Source organism: Branchiostoma lanceolatum, chromosome 12, assembly GCF_035083965.1.
Source record: "Branchiostoma lanceolatum isolate klBraLanc5 chromosome 12, klBraLanc5.hap2, whole genome shotgun sequence".
Taxonomy (NCBI): Eukaryota; Metazoa; Chordata; class Leptocardii; order Amphioxiformes; family Branchiostomatidae; genus Branchiostoma; species Branchiostoma lanceolatum.
This window is the reverse complement of record NC_089733.1, coordinates 16,032,330-16,050,418: the sequence shown is the minus strand read 5'-3', so window position 1 is coordinate 16,050,418 and position 18,089 is coordinate 16,032,330. Positions and strand designations below refer to the sequence as shown.

Genomic DNA, 18,089 nt, shown 5'->3' with positions numbered 1-18,089 from the left:
CTAAGGAAGAACCAGGGACAAAACTCGTACAGCAAACATGTCTCAATGCCTGCCGCTGCATTGTTCAGTTCAGCGTTATATTATTGTATGAGAGATTATATCACAAAGAGATGGTATTTCCTGTGCGCATACCTGTCTTCAATGTTCCTTGTACACATTCCTGTCCAACACCACATCAAAAAACACTTCCACAGAGCCATCATAAACTGTCCTCGCGTACGTGTATGTTCATTTCTGTTGTCGATGAGGTTGTCGTCGTTTCAGAGACAGTGGGTGAGAAATTTACATGTTTATGTAGACAGACATTTTCAATTTACTTCCTGGTTTCTGTTCCGCAAAAGAATAACGATCATCGGTACGTGACTGAACATTAAATATTCATCATTGCCACTAGTATAATTGTTCCACAGCAAATGTAGCGTAACCCAGGGTCAGGAATATTTTCCAACACTCTATCTATTTATCAATCCAACTGACATGCAAACAAACCTGCCCAAATACCTACAGACTAAATGTCTACGGCTTATCGTCCCAAATGCAAAGGACCCGAATTTGTTCATTGCCAGAAGAGGTTATGTGACCGGGTGCGTGTGTTTGTTTGTATTGTCAGTGTTTCTTTCTTTGTGAACAGTATAATTCGAGATGGATGGATCTTCATGATATTTCGTATGTCGGTAGGGGTTGGCAAAAGGAAGAAATGGTTAGATTATGTATGGGCCTCTTGCTAGGAGCGGCTTTCCGCGGTACTGCAGCAGAACGTACGATTTTGATATCTCGTATTCTGACATGCTACGTCCGTGATTCTAGCCAGGGACAGTGGCATTTGCGGTACACAGATTGTACCACCATAAAATGTCGTATGTTGCGACGACAACGGTGGTGTAGTCTGTGTAACGCAAACGCCGCTCAACCACCTAATCTGCAATACCAACCAGGTCCGGCAGATGGCGCTTATGACAGGCTCACTCGAGAGTTACAACACCGCAGCTCACTCCTCTGCTTGGACAGTAGCTCAATACTGCTTTGAGGGTGTGCCAACAGGAAAACATGGTCTGATCAAGGTTATATGGAGATGTGCTAAACCTTCTTGGTCTGACTTGGTTTAAAATCAAACTACTTTATACTTGTACAGTATGTTGTATGCAGGCAATACCTTTTATATGGAAAGTCCTTACCTTGCATTAATACCCAGGGAGTGAATAAACTCAGGAGCAAGTTTTCTGTTCTGGCCTCCCATGTTGACCTCTTGCTATTTTTTCAACGTCAAAATGTTTGAGAACCAGGTAAATAGATTGGTGTCACCTTTGGTTCCAACAAAAGAAATGTATAACCTCCATTAACATGAATCTGGCAGGTTACATACATCTGTCACTTTAAAAAAGTGGGTTTGAGAGATCTCTAGTGCAGCACCCTCCAGGTATGCACAGTTTAGATATGCAGGAGTGCATTATGCTGGGGAACGTTCGGTTGGAGATCTGTTTGGACGTGTCTTTTCAGGGTGGCAGAATTATGTACAATGGTGGAATTATATTACTTGGTAGATGTGGTACGTGTATTCAATGTACAGTAAACATGTCACGTCAAAAATAGTTACTCAAGCAACTGCATAAAATTTCGAGAGTCAAATGTTTCAGACAGCATCTACTCTTTCGTCAGTGGCTAAGGAAAAAAAAAATATCCAGTGGCTTGAGTAACAACAATTTTTGGCATATCTTATTACCTGGATGTCTAACCTTCATCAGCGAATGTACAGTAAAGACAACACGAGTGGCCAGTTTATAAGAAAATAGATTTTATTGCATGGAGAGTGTATATAAAGACAGAACCACGGTGCACGATACCAATGGACCACCTAAGTACAAGCCCTATCAGAACAAATTCATCCGTATCTTTCACAAGAAAAAATTGTCTCGAGGTTCTAATCAGCAGAGCTTGTACCCTTTGTTGAGAGTTTCCTGAAATTGGTTGATTTTTTTCTTGGCGACACCTCAGCGGCGAGCCAAATGGTTACTCTAGAAACCATGGGTGGTAGATTTGCGAGCATCAGGCTTGGTTAACTTGCTCCACTGTAGCTTACTTCTATGATGTTGACAATGGAGCAAAGCAACGTATATGCAACAAGATGAAGCAAATCCTACAGGCAAGCAAAAATCTTCCTGAAACCCCAAGAGTGAGGAAAATTTCGATTTTGTTTTCTGAAAACTGGAAAAACTTCCCTTCCTTGTTTCACTCTGCTAATAGATTTTCAACCTTCTAAGAGACAATTTTTTAAAAACAAAATGGTTGTATTTAAGGCTGTTTTCCCCACAAGCAAAAACACTTGAAAGCCTTAAAGTACTAGATATGTTACTTCCTCAAAATAATTTTAGCTCAGCAAGTTTTTTTTTTGAGAAGAAAAAGGGGCTGGAATGTTTTATAAAACCTTTCGATACGCCTACCCAGAGCGATACATCATTTAACACCCTTACGCTGCCGCTACGGCCTTTCCTAGTATCAGACCACAACTTTAGCATATGGTCATTCTGTGTAGCTTTTGCCTTTGAGATTTAGGACAACATATCCTAGAATACCAGCAAAACAAACAAAAACATTCCGTAATCGTACCATCGTTGATCCGGTATTGCTCATTCTCTTATGGTGACGTTATCCATTTGCAACGAGGATAGTATAGAAGTGCGTGATGTAATGCCAAAGGTCAAAGGTTGCAAAGGTAACGAAAAATTCTATCATTTATGCTGTTTAGTTCCCTGCTATTTTGACTTGAATACTTTTCCATATAAAGGGCTGTTTACATGACATTATGCAAATAATCCTGCTATAACAACAAATAAAACATGAAAATGAAACCTACAGCAAAACAACAGCGATTCTTTAGAAGTAACAAAAATGTGCACATGTTAACCACAGCTGCCACAAACACGGAGAAATCTAGCATTATTCACAGAACACCAGTTCCACAAGTTTTCTTATGTTTCCTCCACTAGTAGTCATTGTCGTCTGGTAAAAGTGTTTGTATTCTGGCTGAAATCGAATATTTTTCCATTCAAATTTATACAACAAAAAAATTTACTTAGGTTAGAAGACAAAATCCAGGATTTTCTGAAAACCCCTCTATTCTGACTCTGGAACCGTGGCTTTGTGATTTTGAAAAATGGACAGTGGCGTAGAGTAGAAAACCCTATAAATGTTGAATGGCAGTCTTGAAGCACGTATATAACCTGCACTGTCCCTGACAACACTATGCCGGGCTATACAACAAGGAGGCTACTTTTGGGGTTTACATGAAACTTTAATTTCCTTTTAAAATCCTGCTACGTTGAAAATAGACCGATTCTAGATCAGATAATTTGATTAGCTTGACTGAAGGGATCCACTTTGAGAGGGAATAGGAAAGACCGGTATATCGTATCACTTTCCCCCAAAATAGCCTCCTTGTCTGCCCATTGTGTATCATGACTGCTTTCCGTAGTGTCCAAAAATATTCGTACAGATACAGACACAAATTTATGTCCACAAGCAAAATACAACGTAAGCCTTGCCTTCATCACTAACCAATTACAATACAACCCCATTTTCTCTCTGTCTGAGCCGTATCTAATAAATTAGCTGACATAGTCATCATGGACCGCTTGTGCCTTAAAACGTCGCACAAGTAGTTCGACATACATGTACATTATAACAACATCTCATGAGTCCTTCTACCACATTTGAAGCGATAAAATTTTTCTATTAGGTTCATTATATACACATAACAGTAAAATAGACCTCTGTCACTGTACACACATAGAAACAACCACGACGCTCGCAGGAGTCCGAAAAAGGGAAGGATGGAAGGAAGAAAAGATCCCTGACAGAGAGGTATACAGCTATCAAATATATCCATGCCCTACTCCAGGGCCTATCAAAGATAGAGTACTCTTTTTCATTATATATTTTAGCTGCTAGTCTAACCTGTCCACCCCTACTTCAGAGTGGACCTTTCCAAAGTAAGATATTCAGGGCTTCTGACTTTAACTACCATATGTCATGGCATTGTTTATGAAAATTACTAGTTAAAATTCCCCCCTTTTTGACCCAATAGTAGGTTATGCATTACAATCAGTCAGTATGGAGCACGGTAGCCTCCACTAGAAGTGTGGGGGTGAGCAGGGTAGACAGCATCGTAGGTAAATGTCGACTAGTAACTACCAAGACATTCTATACAGTTGACTAGACTGTTAACATTGAAAGACACCATATATCCAGTATGGGATTAAGTACAGTTGTACTCCACCGTAGCTAGGGGGTGCTAGTGTTCACTACCCACCGCGGGACGTCCTACAACGCAGGTACTCTCTCCGTTACCATGGCGACCGACACACCGTTTTTTGTCCATTACCATGGCGACCGACACACCGATTTTGTCCGGTACCATGGCGACCGACACACAGGTTTTTGTCCGTTTCCAAGGCGACTGAACCACCGTTATTGTCCGTTGGCGGGAAAAGTCACCCCCGAGGAGGAATAGTTGTTCAAGATGGGGTCTCCCGACGACTCGGCGTTTTTCTCGGCGTTGTTGTGAGCAGCCAAGTTCATGTTCATGTTCAGCGCCTGCTGCAGTTGTGAGTAAAGGTGCTCGGGCAGCCGCTCTCCCTCCAGCTGTTGTTTCAGCATCATGGGGTCAGCCGTTGGTCCCAAGGTCACGGAGGTCGGGTACTTGGAGCTGATGCCCTGCGACGACACGGGCAGCGAGAACATCCCCGCGTTGACCAGCTGCTGGCCGACTGCCGTGTTTAGGATCTGCTGCCCCGCCGCGCCGATGATCATGTTACGTTCGCTGGGGCTGAGCGAGCTCCACGGGGGTCTCTGCGGCGTCCCGACCTCCGTACTGGTGGGGAGGGAGGCCAGGTCGTTACCGTAGTGACCGTTATTCCCCAGAAGTCTTTGGTCGTTGTTGTGGTAGGGGCTGCCCTGCGAGGACGTGGGAATATGGCTCATCAGGATGGGCGACTGATTGTCTACCTGTCCGCGGCGCGAGGCGTCGTTCGGAGACGCCACGCCGTTGTTGAGCTGCCCTGGCGGCGGAAACATGCCCTGATTGGTGCTGAGGCTGGGCGAAACCAGCGCGAGAGAAACCGGGTTCTCCAGGTCAAACGAGTTCACGTCCCGTATGTTGTGAAGGTCGCTGTTCCCAAGGTCATTGTTCATGAGCGACCCCACGTCCATGGCGGGCGCGGACTGGGAGGACAGACTCCCGTGATCCATCAGCGCGCCGCCCTGACTGATCATGTGACCAGTCATGTGATTGTCCTGCCCGTCTCCCTGCATGATGAGGCTCGGCAGCTCGTTGTTGGACTGGAGCTTCTTCACGACGTCGTTGGCGGCCTCCAAGGCTCGCTCCAGCTCCTCAGCCTCTTCCCGCGTCGGAACAAACTCCCCGTTTTTACCTAAAGGAACAAGGAACAATGTAAAACTTTCTTCCAACACTAAGGTATACACAGGATCAAATATTTGACGACCACTGTCTAGTTCTTGGCCTCTTCCCGTGTGGGAACAAACTCCCCGTTCTTACCTAAAGGAACAAGCAAAAGTTTTATAATACAATGTAAAACTTTCTTCCAATACTAAGGTATACACAGGATCAAATTTTTGACGACCACTGGCTAGTTCTTGGCCTCTTCCCGTGTGGGAACAAACTCCCCGTTCTTACCTAAAGGAACAAGCAAAAGTTTTATAATAAAATGTAAAACTTTCTTCCAATACTAAGGTATACACAGGATCAAATTTTCGTTGACCACTGTCTAGTTCTCAATGAGCGGTTCTCAAAGAGTTTGGAAGTGATGCTGTTTGTTGTATTGCAAACCTATACACCAAGTCTCCAATAGCATGTTGCTTCATTCTCTGCAGACTAGGGGTGGATACCGGTTTGCTGGACCTGATTCGGACCTTTATAACATCCAAGAACCGAGTCCAAAAAACCTGAAAGCCTAAAACCTGAGTCCAAAAAAACCTGAACAAAGTACAAATATATTTTTCTATTTTGTTTGATACAAAGTGTTTGAGTCTCCCCTCTGACAAAAAAGGCATTTAAAATAAGTGTAACATTCAAATATCAAACACTGGTTTATCTTGAAAGTCTTCTCACCAAAAAACTTTTATAGTTGTGCGTGTCAGTATTAATTCTCTATGCTTAGTATTGGTCTAATAAAACAAAACATCCACCGAACAGGATCAGGTCCAGGTTCAGGTCCGGACCTGAACCTAAATCTCTGGACCTAAACTTGGACTTGGCCCTTATTAAGCCAAACCGGTATTCACCCCTACTGCAGACATTTACAGATTTACAGATATTAATAAAATTGTTTCCACCTTGAAACCAAAATGTGACCACAGCAGTATTTCCCACCTGTGAAGAAGTCAAAACCCTCCAAGTCCTCCGGCAACTTCGGGAGGACGTCGGCAAAGTCATGTGACTCTAGCAACCCCGGCGCGTGATGCGTCCCTTCAAGCGCAGACTGGACGTTATCGATATTCAGGTCCGTGTCGTCGATGTCAAGTTCGAGCGACTTTTCAATGTCATGACCGTCCAGTTCCTGCAGGTCCTCCGTGATGTCATCGGGGTCGATGCCCTCAGGGGCAGGGCTGCAAAAGAGAACACAGAAACATCATGATACGGTAAACAGGGTTTTAGGCAGAATTTTTTTACAACGTGGAGGCATCTTACTGCAAGTGTGAGGATGAGGGCTACAGACACGAGTATTGTGGGGGGGGGGGGTCCGGGGGCGTCCTCCCCTTGAAAATTTCAAAATTTATAATCCTTAGAAAAAATATTTCAATAGGTTTACAAAATACATATGCGGGGTGTTAGGACTTTGCGGTAAGGGGTTCAAGTGAAAACAAGTTAAAGCACCGCAAACATTTTAAGATCTTCTGCAGTAAATTGCTTTGTGATGAAGTAGGTTATTGAAAGACAAGGCCAGGGAAATCCTCTTTAAAAACAAATGTATTTGACAGAAAGAAAAAAGGGTAGGAACTGTTTGAACAGCAATTTTAGCTACTTCTATAAATACAAAGTTTGTTCACACTTGGCGAATAGGAAGCTGGCTATTTTTGGCGACGCCTTAGGGGCAGAGGCATCTTCATTGCTGTTATTGCGTGCGTACCTGAGCGCTGACGTATCGATCCCCAAGCTAAGCGACATGTGTGCGTACCTGAGCGCTGACGTATCGATCCCCAAGATAAGCGACATGTGTGCGTACCTGAGCGCTGACGTATCGATCCCCAAGCTAAGCGACATGTGTGCGTACCTGAGCGCTGACATATCGATCCCCAAGATAAGCGACATGTGTGCGTACCTGAGCGCTGACGTATCGATCCCCAAGATAAGCGACATGTGTGCGTACCTGAGCGCTGACGTATCGATCCCCAAGCTAAGCGACATGTCGTTGTTCCCGACAGGCTTGGCCGGAGGGATTGGCTTCTGCGGCCGACTGTTCCTCTTCTTTTTACTCTTGCTCTTCTTGGAGGATCTGGAGTGCGAGGACTTGCTCTTCTTCCGTGGCTTCTTCGGGGGAGGCCCGTGCTGCGCGGCAAGGGCTGCCGCCGCTTTTCTGTCCGCTTCTCTCTTTTGGGAGAGCTCCTGGGAAGGGATAGAAAGCAATAGATGAGTGAAATAAGTAACATTTAGCTTGTGACACTCTTTAAGAATGTAAGACAAACATAGCAAGCAGAATAGCAGAACATACAAAAGATGCAGTGCAGAAAAAAAAAGCTCTTCGATCATGTATCAAGATACCCCCAATTTAGGTATACATTTTAAACTTTTGTAAGAGAATGTAATACGGAAAGTTGCATTACAACAATCTTCAGAAATATCAGGAAAGCGTACCCTTTTCCTGGCGTGTTCCTGACAGAGTGGTCTCTCGTGTGCGATGTCGAAGACGGTCGTGCTGCACTGCCGTCCGTCCGAAAACCTCGCCGTGCACCTCTGATATAGCAGCTGGTCAGGATTCGCTCCCACATCTAAGGACTACAGTTAAGGAACTTATCTGCATATTTCAAAACTTCAACAGAACCTAGTGTCAGTATTCCAATGTCATCTTTTTTTGTACGTTTCCTTTTTACTTATTTCTAATAATCATTTTATTTGGTAGTATTATAATTCTTTTCTCTGATCTGCATTCATGTATCAAAATGTCAAGGTTGCAAACCTACAAACATACAGAATGACCTTTAATGCACTGCTTTACGTACGTATATAGATATCCGTTTATCAATAAAGGTCAGGGCTCTAAACTGTAAGAGAACAACAATAGAGGGAACTCCTATGAAAGGATACGTTGCACACAGAATCTTGTGAGGGGGAGGGCTCTCCTGGTGCACTTCTGTCCCTCCCAGTCCCCCGTACACACCCTCGACACACCCACGTCTCTTCTTCTCACCGTGGGTCTGTGGCTGTAAGGGAAGGAAGAACATGTTACCATGGTAACAAGGATCACACTCACATCTTTTGAACATATCACCATGGTAACTAGGGACACACCCATGTTTCTTCTCACAGTGTCTGTGGCTGAAAGGGAAGGTACAACATGTTACTACGCTAACAAGGGACACACCCACATCTCTAGAACATATCACCATGGTAACAAGGGGAAACATACATGCCTTCTCAAAACGATACAAGGAAGACCCCTCAAAATAAGACAAAAGATGATACAGGAAGGACTTGTATTAGAAGTTGCTGAAACAGCAGCTGAGGACTGTACTTTATTGCAAACTGCAATACATATAGCAGGAGCAAGGGGGCAGCACCTGGCCTGAGTCCATGTAGGTAGCCAGGCAGGCATACATATATAAACAATATTACATGTACATTGTAGATTGAATGGAACACACATGTACCTTTGTTTGTCCACCACACTGTCTTTGTGTCTGCTCTCTTCTCTCAGCACTTCCACAGTCTCTCTCCTGTCTGAGCAGTAGGACCCCAGGACTGTCCGTGACTCCTGCTGGTCGAGTGCCTGTTTTTCCGCACTTCTCCTGAGGGACTGCAGGAGCTGGGTGTACTTTCTGCACAGGCTACGGTGCACCGTGACTAACCGCTTGTCCCGCGGTCTGACCGGGGACGCGTCCACGGAACTGGAACGGGCAAAACAAGGACATATTTCATCATGGAAGCTCATCTGTGTTGGTAGTAATCATAGTAAAATGCTAAACTTTCTTCCAACACTAAGACATACATCAAGGTATAAACTTCCTGGCCAGTTTGGCCAATTGATGACGTCATGTATCCGTAAAGGAACGTGTCAATAAGGTCATGTGTCTGATGTAACTCTTGCGAGTTTACATTCGCTCATTATTTATCCTGACGAAGGCAACAGTGGTCATTGAAAATTTACATATTTTGTATGCTGTCCCTTGCACATCAAGATTGTACACGGACAATATGAAAGAGCATGTTAAAGGGAAAGGGCTAGCAACCCCTCCCTGTAAAAACATACCCTGCTACTGAAACAGTAAGGAAACTTGTGCCACTAGGCACTACAAGGTGAACAACAACATTCACACAGTGTACTAATTATCAAACATTTAGAAAAAAGACAAAACACTCACTCTGACGAGTCTTCTTCCTCAGAATCATCTGAGAACCAGGAATGTTGCCATGGTAACGAGTCATGTGACTCGTCCTCGCTGTCTGAAGACTCTATTACTGTAGAGGAAGAGATCAACTTGATTAGCCTGAACACATTCGATATACGTAGAATACAACATGTAGTAGTACCTTTATTTTACTTGGATAACCCTGTCGGCCTGTATAACAATGTAACATGGTGTATTCCGTATTGCCTTAGGTTTGGCCGTTTGCAATTGGACCGTTTGGACCGAGGGTGATGCGGAATACACCGTGTTGTATTTCATTTATACCCACCCGAGAAAACACACATTTCAATGCAAATTGCTTAGTCATACATTGGAAATGCATGTTTGTGGTATCATCACTTTGCAGTGTATACACTGTAGGTCAACACAAACACCGAGAATAAAACCACTGTGAACATTTCAGACTTACAGTATTGCAATTTGAGGTGGGTGTTTTGATCTTACATTGTATTATGTGCAAAAGTAAACAACATTTTAGATATAATGAAAAAGGAGGTTTAGAATGTTGTAATTGCATGTTAAGTAATGTAATTGCAATATCAATGTAATCTTCAAGTTGCCATTGTCATTTTGATTATCTATATTGCAATTTGATAATATGATTGTAATTCAGTCTTGAGATGTTTGTAATTCGTGTACAAATGTCTCAAGAAGAGAGAAGTAGCGTGTAAACTTTAGAAGTAGATAGAACATAGAATAGTTTTCTTCATTTTTTTTTCTGTTATTACAATGCACAATTGTATTACTTATAATGCATTTAGCCCGGAAGGGCATGAACATGCAATAAACATGAATGAATGAATGAATGTAATATGAAAATTTCAACGTTATATAATTGTGTTATAGTCAAATGTCACTTTTGACTGTACATTTTGTTGTCTAGGATGATGACCTAGCTGGTGTTAACTACTCTCCAAGCAGGGGATGGGTTCCGGCAGGTTTTTGACGTGTTTTTAGCGGTTTTTGTCGGGCTTTCTACTTTGTCTTTTTTTTGGTCTAGCCAACCCCAAAAAAGACCCCCAAAAAATGACAAAGTAGAAAGCCCAACAAAAACGCCTAAAAACGCCTAAAAACCCTGCCAGAACACATCCTCTGCTTGGAGAGTAGTGTTTACACAGTTTTTTCCATTGCTCTATCTTGTTAGCCTCCTTTGCAATCTTTCAGGCTTCATTTTTTAGGGTGCTGATTCGTGATTTTTAACATATCAGGCCCAGGTTCTTTTGCTGGAGAAATCCCAATTGTTGTCCACAGAAAGCCTGCTCTCTTTCGGCATCAAAAAAGGCCCATGGATGTGTAAATCAAAATAAATAGATGGATAAATCTTAAGGTCGTTGACCTTTGACTTACATGAAAACAGGTCTACCCTCGCCTCTTCTCTGCATTGCAACAACTTCATCAGTCTCCTGACCTCCGACCTCCGCGCTTCGTGGAGGTACTTCCGAACGCATTTTCTCGGTTTCCTGGGCCGCGCGGGCATGAAAGGCACAGTGGGAGGGATATAAGGTGGGGGGAGGGGGTACGACAAGGGGGAGGGGGGTATCGAAGGGTGGAAAGGCATCATACCGGTGTGGAATGGGTGGAGGGATAGATGTGGGGAGGGGGGCGGCACAGCCATGTGCGAACTTGAGAAGGTCGGGAGCTGGTGACAGTTCGAGTCCTCCTTCTTTAGTCTGTTCTGAGTGATTTTGTTGTGCAGCCGCGACTTGACGGACTTGCCCTGCTTCGCGGGCGGCTCCGGTTTGCGGAACACGGGTTCGTCGAGAGGCTCCTGCTTGATGGTGATTGGTGGTACCGGAGGCATGACAGGGTCCCAGGCGGGAAAGTTGCCGACGTGCACCATATTGTCCGGCTCCTTTTTTATCTTTTCTTTCGAGGTTTTCCTTCGTTCCTTTTTGGGAGCCAGCCCCATCACTTGTAAGTGGCTGTTGCAGTAGCTGCAAGGGTAGAGGCACAATGAACAAAAATCAACATCATTTACTTGAAAAGATCCAGTTAAGCTCACTGAAGAGCTAATTCTTCCACTGGTCGTAAAAGAGAAGACAGACATTATGTACAGTATTTACAGGTTCATTGTACCGAAAAAATTAGCTCTTTCAACGAGCACAATGACCATTGCTTAACGCACTGTCGTTAGAACTGCAACCCTTTCCAGTAGCGTGCATGTCAGGTGAGTGAGACAGCTGCATCTGAACTCACGGCTTCTAGTTCTAGGGGCAGGGTCACTAACTACCTGACTACCACAAGTAACTTCAACCACTAACGAGCTGATTTAATGACTTACTTTCTGTCCTGGCTCTTAGGAATGGGGTTGGTGCAGCGCTGGTTGTTGTACTTGGCCACGAACTCGCACTGCTTGAACGGCGCCGAGCGGTCCTCCAAAACATGGCGGATACAGAAGGCATAGCCGTTGAGCCGCCGCTGCTTACAGAGTTTGGGGCTGTAGGAACAGAGGGGTTTGTTGTCTACCTCCGAGTAGTGGATGTGTTTCCCCTGGTACATGCTAATGCCTGTGGCCTCATTACTCTTGGATGCTGGAGAACAGGGAAAAAACAGAACTGGTGTTATCATCAAAAGCTACGAGGTTTTCAGCCCAGTAAAAATCGGAAATGTTTGAGCCCAGACCTCCCTCACGAAACCCACGAAACAGCTGAAATCCCCCAACTTCTGCGCTTTGCACGCTACACACACGAAATGCTGTTTTCTTCCGGGGAATACCCTATCGGCTGTCAGGGATTGGGGCGGGGGCCAGATGTTGGGCCGGCCACTATAGCACAGTCATACTTACATTATCATCTCAATTTCTGTCAAGATACAGTCAAGCCACAGGTGGCAAGGTAGTCTTGATGTGGTTAGGGACTTAAAATCTTAAGGTTCTGGGTTTAAATCCCGCGCAAGCCGCAGTGTTGTGCCCTTAGGAAAAACTTAAAACGTATTTCCTCACTGGACTGGATGAAAATGCGTACCTAGTTTTCGTTAGGGATGTTCTCTCCGATGGGACATTGAGTCAGAGGTCACACGTTTGAGGAGAACCCAGAGCACGTTAAAGAACCCACCACACTTATCAAAAAGAGTAGGTGTCCATCCCTGTGTGAATTTAACCTTACAATCAGGTCTTTTAAAGATTGTACTTACCGTACAAATCTGGTGTATTAGGCCTAAAGGCGGCTTACCGGTTATGCAAAACAAACCCACACACAAAAAACATATCTATAGTAACCATTCCAGGTACGTACGTACTTGACGAAAATGGGCACAATAGACGCTTAACACTTTTGGTCAATGGGAAATAATCTACAAACCCACACAAAAAAGTGGCCACAATGGCCTGGTAACCTATGCAGAGGTAGTCACAAGTAGTAGTACTAGTAGTACAAGAAGTACATGCTTGACAGTAATGGCAACGTTTTTTGCTTATTGAATCAGATATTTTCAGAGACAAAACAGAATATGAATCACAAACTTACACATCAACTTAACATAAACCCCAATTGTACATGATATTCAATTTCTAAAGTCAAAATCACAGCTAATGCCCCACAAGAAACCAAAGCAGATTTACAATTTGGATTCCATATTTATACCTCCATAAATGTTACCCTCACATAACACATCACCTTAAACAGCCCAGCGTGGTCGTAAAAGAGGATTCTGGCGTGAAATTACGACCTTTAACGCTCGTGAATGTCGGTGTATTGACCCAGTGCGCTGATTTCACTTCTGGGTTTATCTAAACACCCATCATTTCTATATCAGGGCTCCAAATACGTTTTTTCTGCGTACCTGCACCTTTTTCTTTTAGTCCTTTAAGGGGGTATGTTTTAAAAATGTTCCTTTTACCATTTCGAATCTTGTTATCTGCTATATGCAGGGATTCCACGGCGGCAAATAGCAGAGGACTTTTGTTTCCTTGCCATTCAATCTCGCACAACATTTCTATCATGAGTCTTTTACTTCATCTCCACAGTAAATGGCACGTTTACTACAAGCTTTCTAAACTAGAGAGTCTATGCCAATGATAAATCAGCGTTCATAACAAGGTCTATGGATTTCCCAAAGAGAAAATCACCATAATCCAAGCCTCCATGGGATCCATCAAATGTCAAACCAGGTTACATACACTTTTACATGTAAGGCTTGTGTTATCTTCTTGAAGGAAAAATAAATTCTTTCTCTGTTTAAAAAAAATATGGAAAGTCATGAATGTTCAAAAGGTTCCCGGTATAAATAATTGATGGCGAAAAAAATAGCCATTAAGTATGTATTTGTAAGAGATCCAGTTTAAAAAGTCACATAGCTATAGGAAGTGTTCTCAACTGAGTTTGAAGCTCAGAACTTTTGACTACTGTTATTCTGCATATGTTCGCACCTTCGCTGTGATTTTATTTCCAAACTTTGATGCCATGAATATGCATTTCTCTAGTTGCCGTCTGGCCGAAAAAAGCATTTTGAGTACTGAATACATAACTGCTATACTACACAATTGTTTTCAAACGCGAACTTAAAATACTTTCTTTAATCATAAATCCCCAAAAAGATAGAAGAACTTACATTGTACAGCATCTTATCCAGGACCAAAACTGAAGATTCTACCATTTCAACAACTGATAAATATAGAACTTTGAAGGACTTTTAAGTGTTATTTTGCCATTAAGGTTACTTCCGATTAGGATGAAAGTGATCCTTGAAATGCAATGGAAATGTCATGGCGCTTTGCTGGAAGCTAGTAAGTTGTATGAACTCTGGCATTATGAATGGTTAGGTACCTGAGCTGCCATCTTGTTGGTCTTTAACTAGCCTGGGCAGATGCAGGTACATTGTAGATACAGTATATCACTACACACTCATACTACATAGTTAGCAGTTCAGGTGAAAGCTACTCTATAAAAGTATGACCTTTTCAAAATATAATTGTCGATACTACCTAATGATCAAGGGTTTAAATGCTAATACAGACAAGAAATGTACAGTTCTATAATCTATAGCTCATACTCTTAAATTCAAATCTATGAATTACTTGTTTAGTAGGAAAATAATGTATACACCACAGTCATGACCTAAATTGCATACATTTGTAACAAATACAAAATGTGGCTAACGTCAGTAAAACACATTTACATTTCAATAGATTACAATTATTCAAAAGCCGTAATAATAAATTCTTTAACATGATGTGTTTAAGGAATCTTTAGTTCTAGTTCTACCTAAGACGTGTTCTGACAAAGATAATTGTTTGAGCTAAATTATATTTTATGCCATACAGTTTGTATACAAATTTAATAGCTTTAGTTTTCTGCTGTAAAAATATATTTCAAATTTTAAATCATTGACTTCTTCAAATCTAAATCATCTCTATACTCAGTGGAATTGTATTTTGAATTCTGACCAAGATGGATTTTCTTGCAAGCATTTCCAAGAAACTGATCGAGAGGTGGAGAGATCGTGTAAACAGGAAATGGGAATCTGTGAGCCTTTATCCATTCACAATGGCATAAATCTGTAAAAAGCTCATAATGCTGAGTCATCAAAATACACCTTAAGTCCTTAACCAAATATGGTCAAATGTAATGTAGGGACAACTATGGCCTATATTCAAACATATTAACGTAGGGTAGCTTTGCGCTTACATTTAAATGTGCAGATTTTGTTGGAGAGGCTAAAACACAGGAAATGGTTTATCATTGGTTGGGCCATACAAAATTCTTGAAATACATCTACATCTACAATCAAATTGTCTTTCAAAGCCTGCTACTTGCTTCTAATTATAAAGCATGCATCTTAGTATAATGTCAATGATTATTTCACAACTGATTACAGTATCTCTTTTGGGGCATCCTCGCTAGATACAAGTACACGTAGCTTTCAAACAATGCTTAGATTTAGACAATGCAATCAGACAGTTCTTCTATGTCCGTGCAGCAATTTACAAAATTTTCAAATTTCAAGTAGCTTTGGGATAAGCAAAAATATTCAACGATATCTACATGAATATAAAAGAAATCACAACGCTTCGGAATGAAGAAGAAATTAAAGATCTGCCACTAGAAGCTCACAAGAAAAAAATTCACCACCCCTGGCTACAGAAATGGAATAGTCCGGGAGGTTTGCTGGTCGAATCACCTGTTTTGCTCCATAGATCCTACACAGACCATTATCAATCTACTTAGGTAAATGCACCAACGGCTCCATGGCCAGGTTGACAGTGTACAGTAAAAGTCTGATTCGAGACAAAACGTACCTTAGATTTTAGAAGATCAGCTTGTTAATATTGAGTGTTTTTAAGTACTTAGTATTGGAGGATGGGAACTGAGTGATGTGTTCTGGTTAAAATGCAAGAGGAAGTAACACTCCACAAATAGACCTGCCGATCGCTGTGGTTACTTTAAAGGATGATAAATATAGACTGTTGCTAATGCTAGAAGCCAGAAAGAGGAAGTTTGCCCTCAATACAGTATAAACACTTTGTCTAGATTACTCTGGTTTGGTAAACATGTACATCAAACGTATGCAGTACACAAGTGACCTGAATGTACATGTCTTGTATACTGTAAGTTCATTTCCTTTTGCATGGTCTTAATTTTGCGGCTGGAGCAAAAAGGAGGTTTTCACTGTGTTTTAAGTTCTCAATCACAACAAAACTGTAGCACAAAAACACATACTCGAGTTGTCATCATTTCGTGGTGGAGAGACACTGCAAAAATGAAACTACTGCAAATATAACAACATTTACAGTAGTTAAACTTAAAGCTCCAAGCAGATGTCGGGTGCAAGATTTTAAAATGACAACTACCCCAACATTGGATCAAAAAGCCAGCAGTTCAGAAAACGTTACTACCCCAACATCTGGAGATTAGTTGACAGATTTCACTGAGCTGCACTGTAAATGCAGAAATGTTTGCGGTGGTTTTATGTTCACAGTTTTCGCGGTGAACTCTTCAGCGCCAAGTTAAAGCCACCCCAAAACTTTTTACCCACTTATGACTGTAGCGCTACTATTGTTTTAAATGAGAACTTAAAACCACCGCGAACACTCCATTTCTCCCTACTGCAAAATAAAAATCATGAGAACTTAAATGCATTTACAGTAACCAAAAAATTTCATAAAGAAAGCAACACACGTTTTTGGATGATCCAAATCCTTCATCTAAACTACTGTAGAGGGTGATGAAGCATTGCTACAATGTAGCAATCTACGGCTAGGGAGGCATGACCGTATCTGACCTGAGATTTCCCCGGTTATCGCATTATTGATCCTACACAAAAGTGATTCATACCCAGCCACAGCTGCTGATGCTATGCTGCGCTTTCACCACGCCCAAACCTGCAGTAGTACTGTATAATCATTTATCTTTGTGGTGGTTTTATTTCATAGTAGGAAAGAAAGGGTGGATTTTGCAGTGTTTTGAATTGGCGGTCGAAACAATTCTATAGTACACAGGGCTCGAAATACTGGGTACACGTGCACCTGTGTGCACCCAAAATTGGAGCTGTGCACCTAATTTTTGACTGTGGGTGCATTGGTGCACCTATTTTATGCTATAGGATAAAGGTACTATTGTACACTAGTATACAGAATATACTGAAATGAAAGTATCACAAAAAGCAATACTCTTTTACTGTATTGCTTGTTCTAAATTTTGAAGTTAGTTATAGAATTATAGATTGAAGTCCTTTAGATTGTTAAACTTTGCAATTATGTTTCTCCGACATTCAACTTTTATTTTATGTGGTGCACCCAAAATTCTTTCTGTGCACCTATTTTTTTTGGTTGGGTGCACCAGTGCACTTGTTTCCAAAAATCAATTTCGAGTCCTGGTACAGTAGTAATACAGAATAACTTTAAGGAAACACATTTGTAGTGTCCTGAATTCGCAGAAGACAGGTTACTGTGGAAACCCGCGAAACTAAAAATACTGCGAAAGTTTCAAAATTTACTGTATCATTAATCGATAGAGTTTGATTTGTTTTCATCATCCTTTGTTGATTTATTTTACTCTAAGTCTGACTCTAACCACTCTTATGTCGGTAGAAGTCAGTTATGTACACTTAGGGTAACCTCCAAGCCAATGAGTTTGTGAGGATTGTTTTGTGGGTCTCGTGTGGCCTTTTCTGCATTTCTACATCTCTCTCTAGTGAGATGTAGATACACAGAAAAAGCCACAAGAGACCCACAAACCAACCTGACCAACTCAGGAGACTGGAGATTACAGTTATACTTTTAAGATACACCTTGTAGAATCTGATATACTTGCAGCCTACATATATACGGAAACAGGCTAATATATCAACCCTACCTGACTGTATAGGAGAGATACTGTAAAAGGCATAAATCAGAATATGTATTATACAATATACATTTTGTACATCTATATCAGTATATGTAACTGTATTATACATTGATGAAACTATAACTTAAAGCAATCGTCTGTTTGCATCTAGTGTTTGCCATGTAC

General features: G+C 41.9%; 1 protein-coding gene across 9 annotated transcripts in view; it reads right to left on the bottom strand.

The window, feature by feature from the left end:
* Nucleotides 1–1,772: 1,772 nt before the first annotated feature.
* Nucleotides 1,773–18,089, bottom strand: part of LOC136445625 (INO80 complex subunit D-like) — a 31,705-nt gene continuing 15,388 nt past the window's right edge. For 8 of the 9 annotated variants that reach the window (XM_066443744.1, XM_066443745.1, XM_066443751.1 and 5 more), the window contains 9 exons: nucleotides 11,921–12,170; nucleotides 10,987–11,573; nucleotides 9,592–9,688; nucleotides 8,881–9,117; nucleotides 8,318–8,433; nucleotides 7,868–8,001; nucleotides 7,383–7,618; nucleotides 6,386–6,621; nucleotides 1,773–5,426 (listed from right to left, as the gene is read on the bottom strand). In XM_066443744.1, the coding sequence (XP_066299841.1) occupies nucleotides 4,465–5,426; nucleotides 6,386–6,621; nucleotides 7,383–7,618; nucleotides 7,868–8,001; nucleotides 8,318–8,433; nucleotides 8,881–9,117; nucleotides 9,592–9,688; nucleotides 10,987–11,573; nucleotides 11,921–12,170 (2,855 nt within the window). In that variant the 3' untranslated portion in view covers nucleotides 1,773–4,464. Of the gene's footprint in view, nucleotides 5,427–6,385; nucleotides 6,622–7,382; nucleotides 7,619–7,867; nucleotides 8,002–8,317; nucleotides 8,434–8,880; nucleotides 9,118–9,591; nucleotides 9,689–10,986; nucleotides 11,574–11,920; nucleotides 12,171–15,874; nucleotides 16,154–18,089 lie in introns of those variants that run through there. The other variant, XM_066443753.1, reaches the window with a different exon arrangement.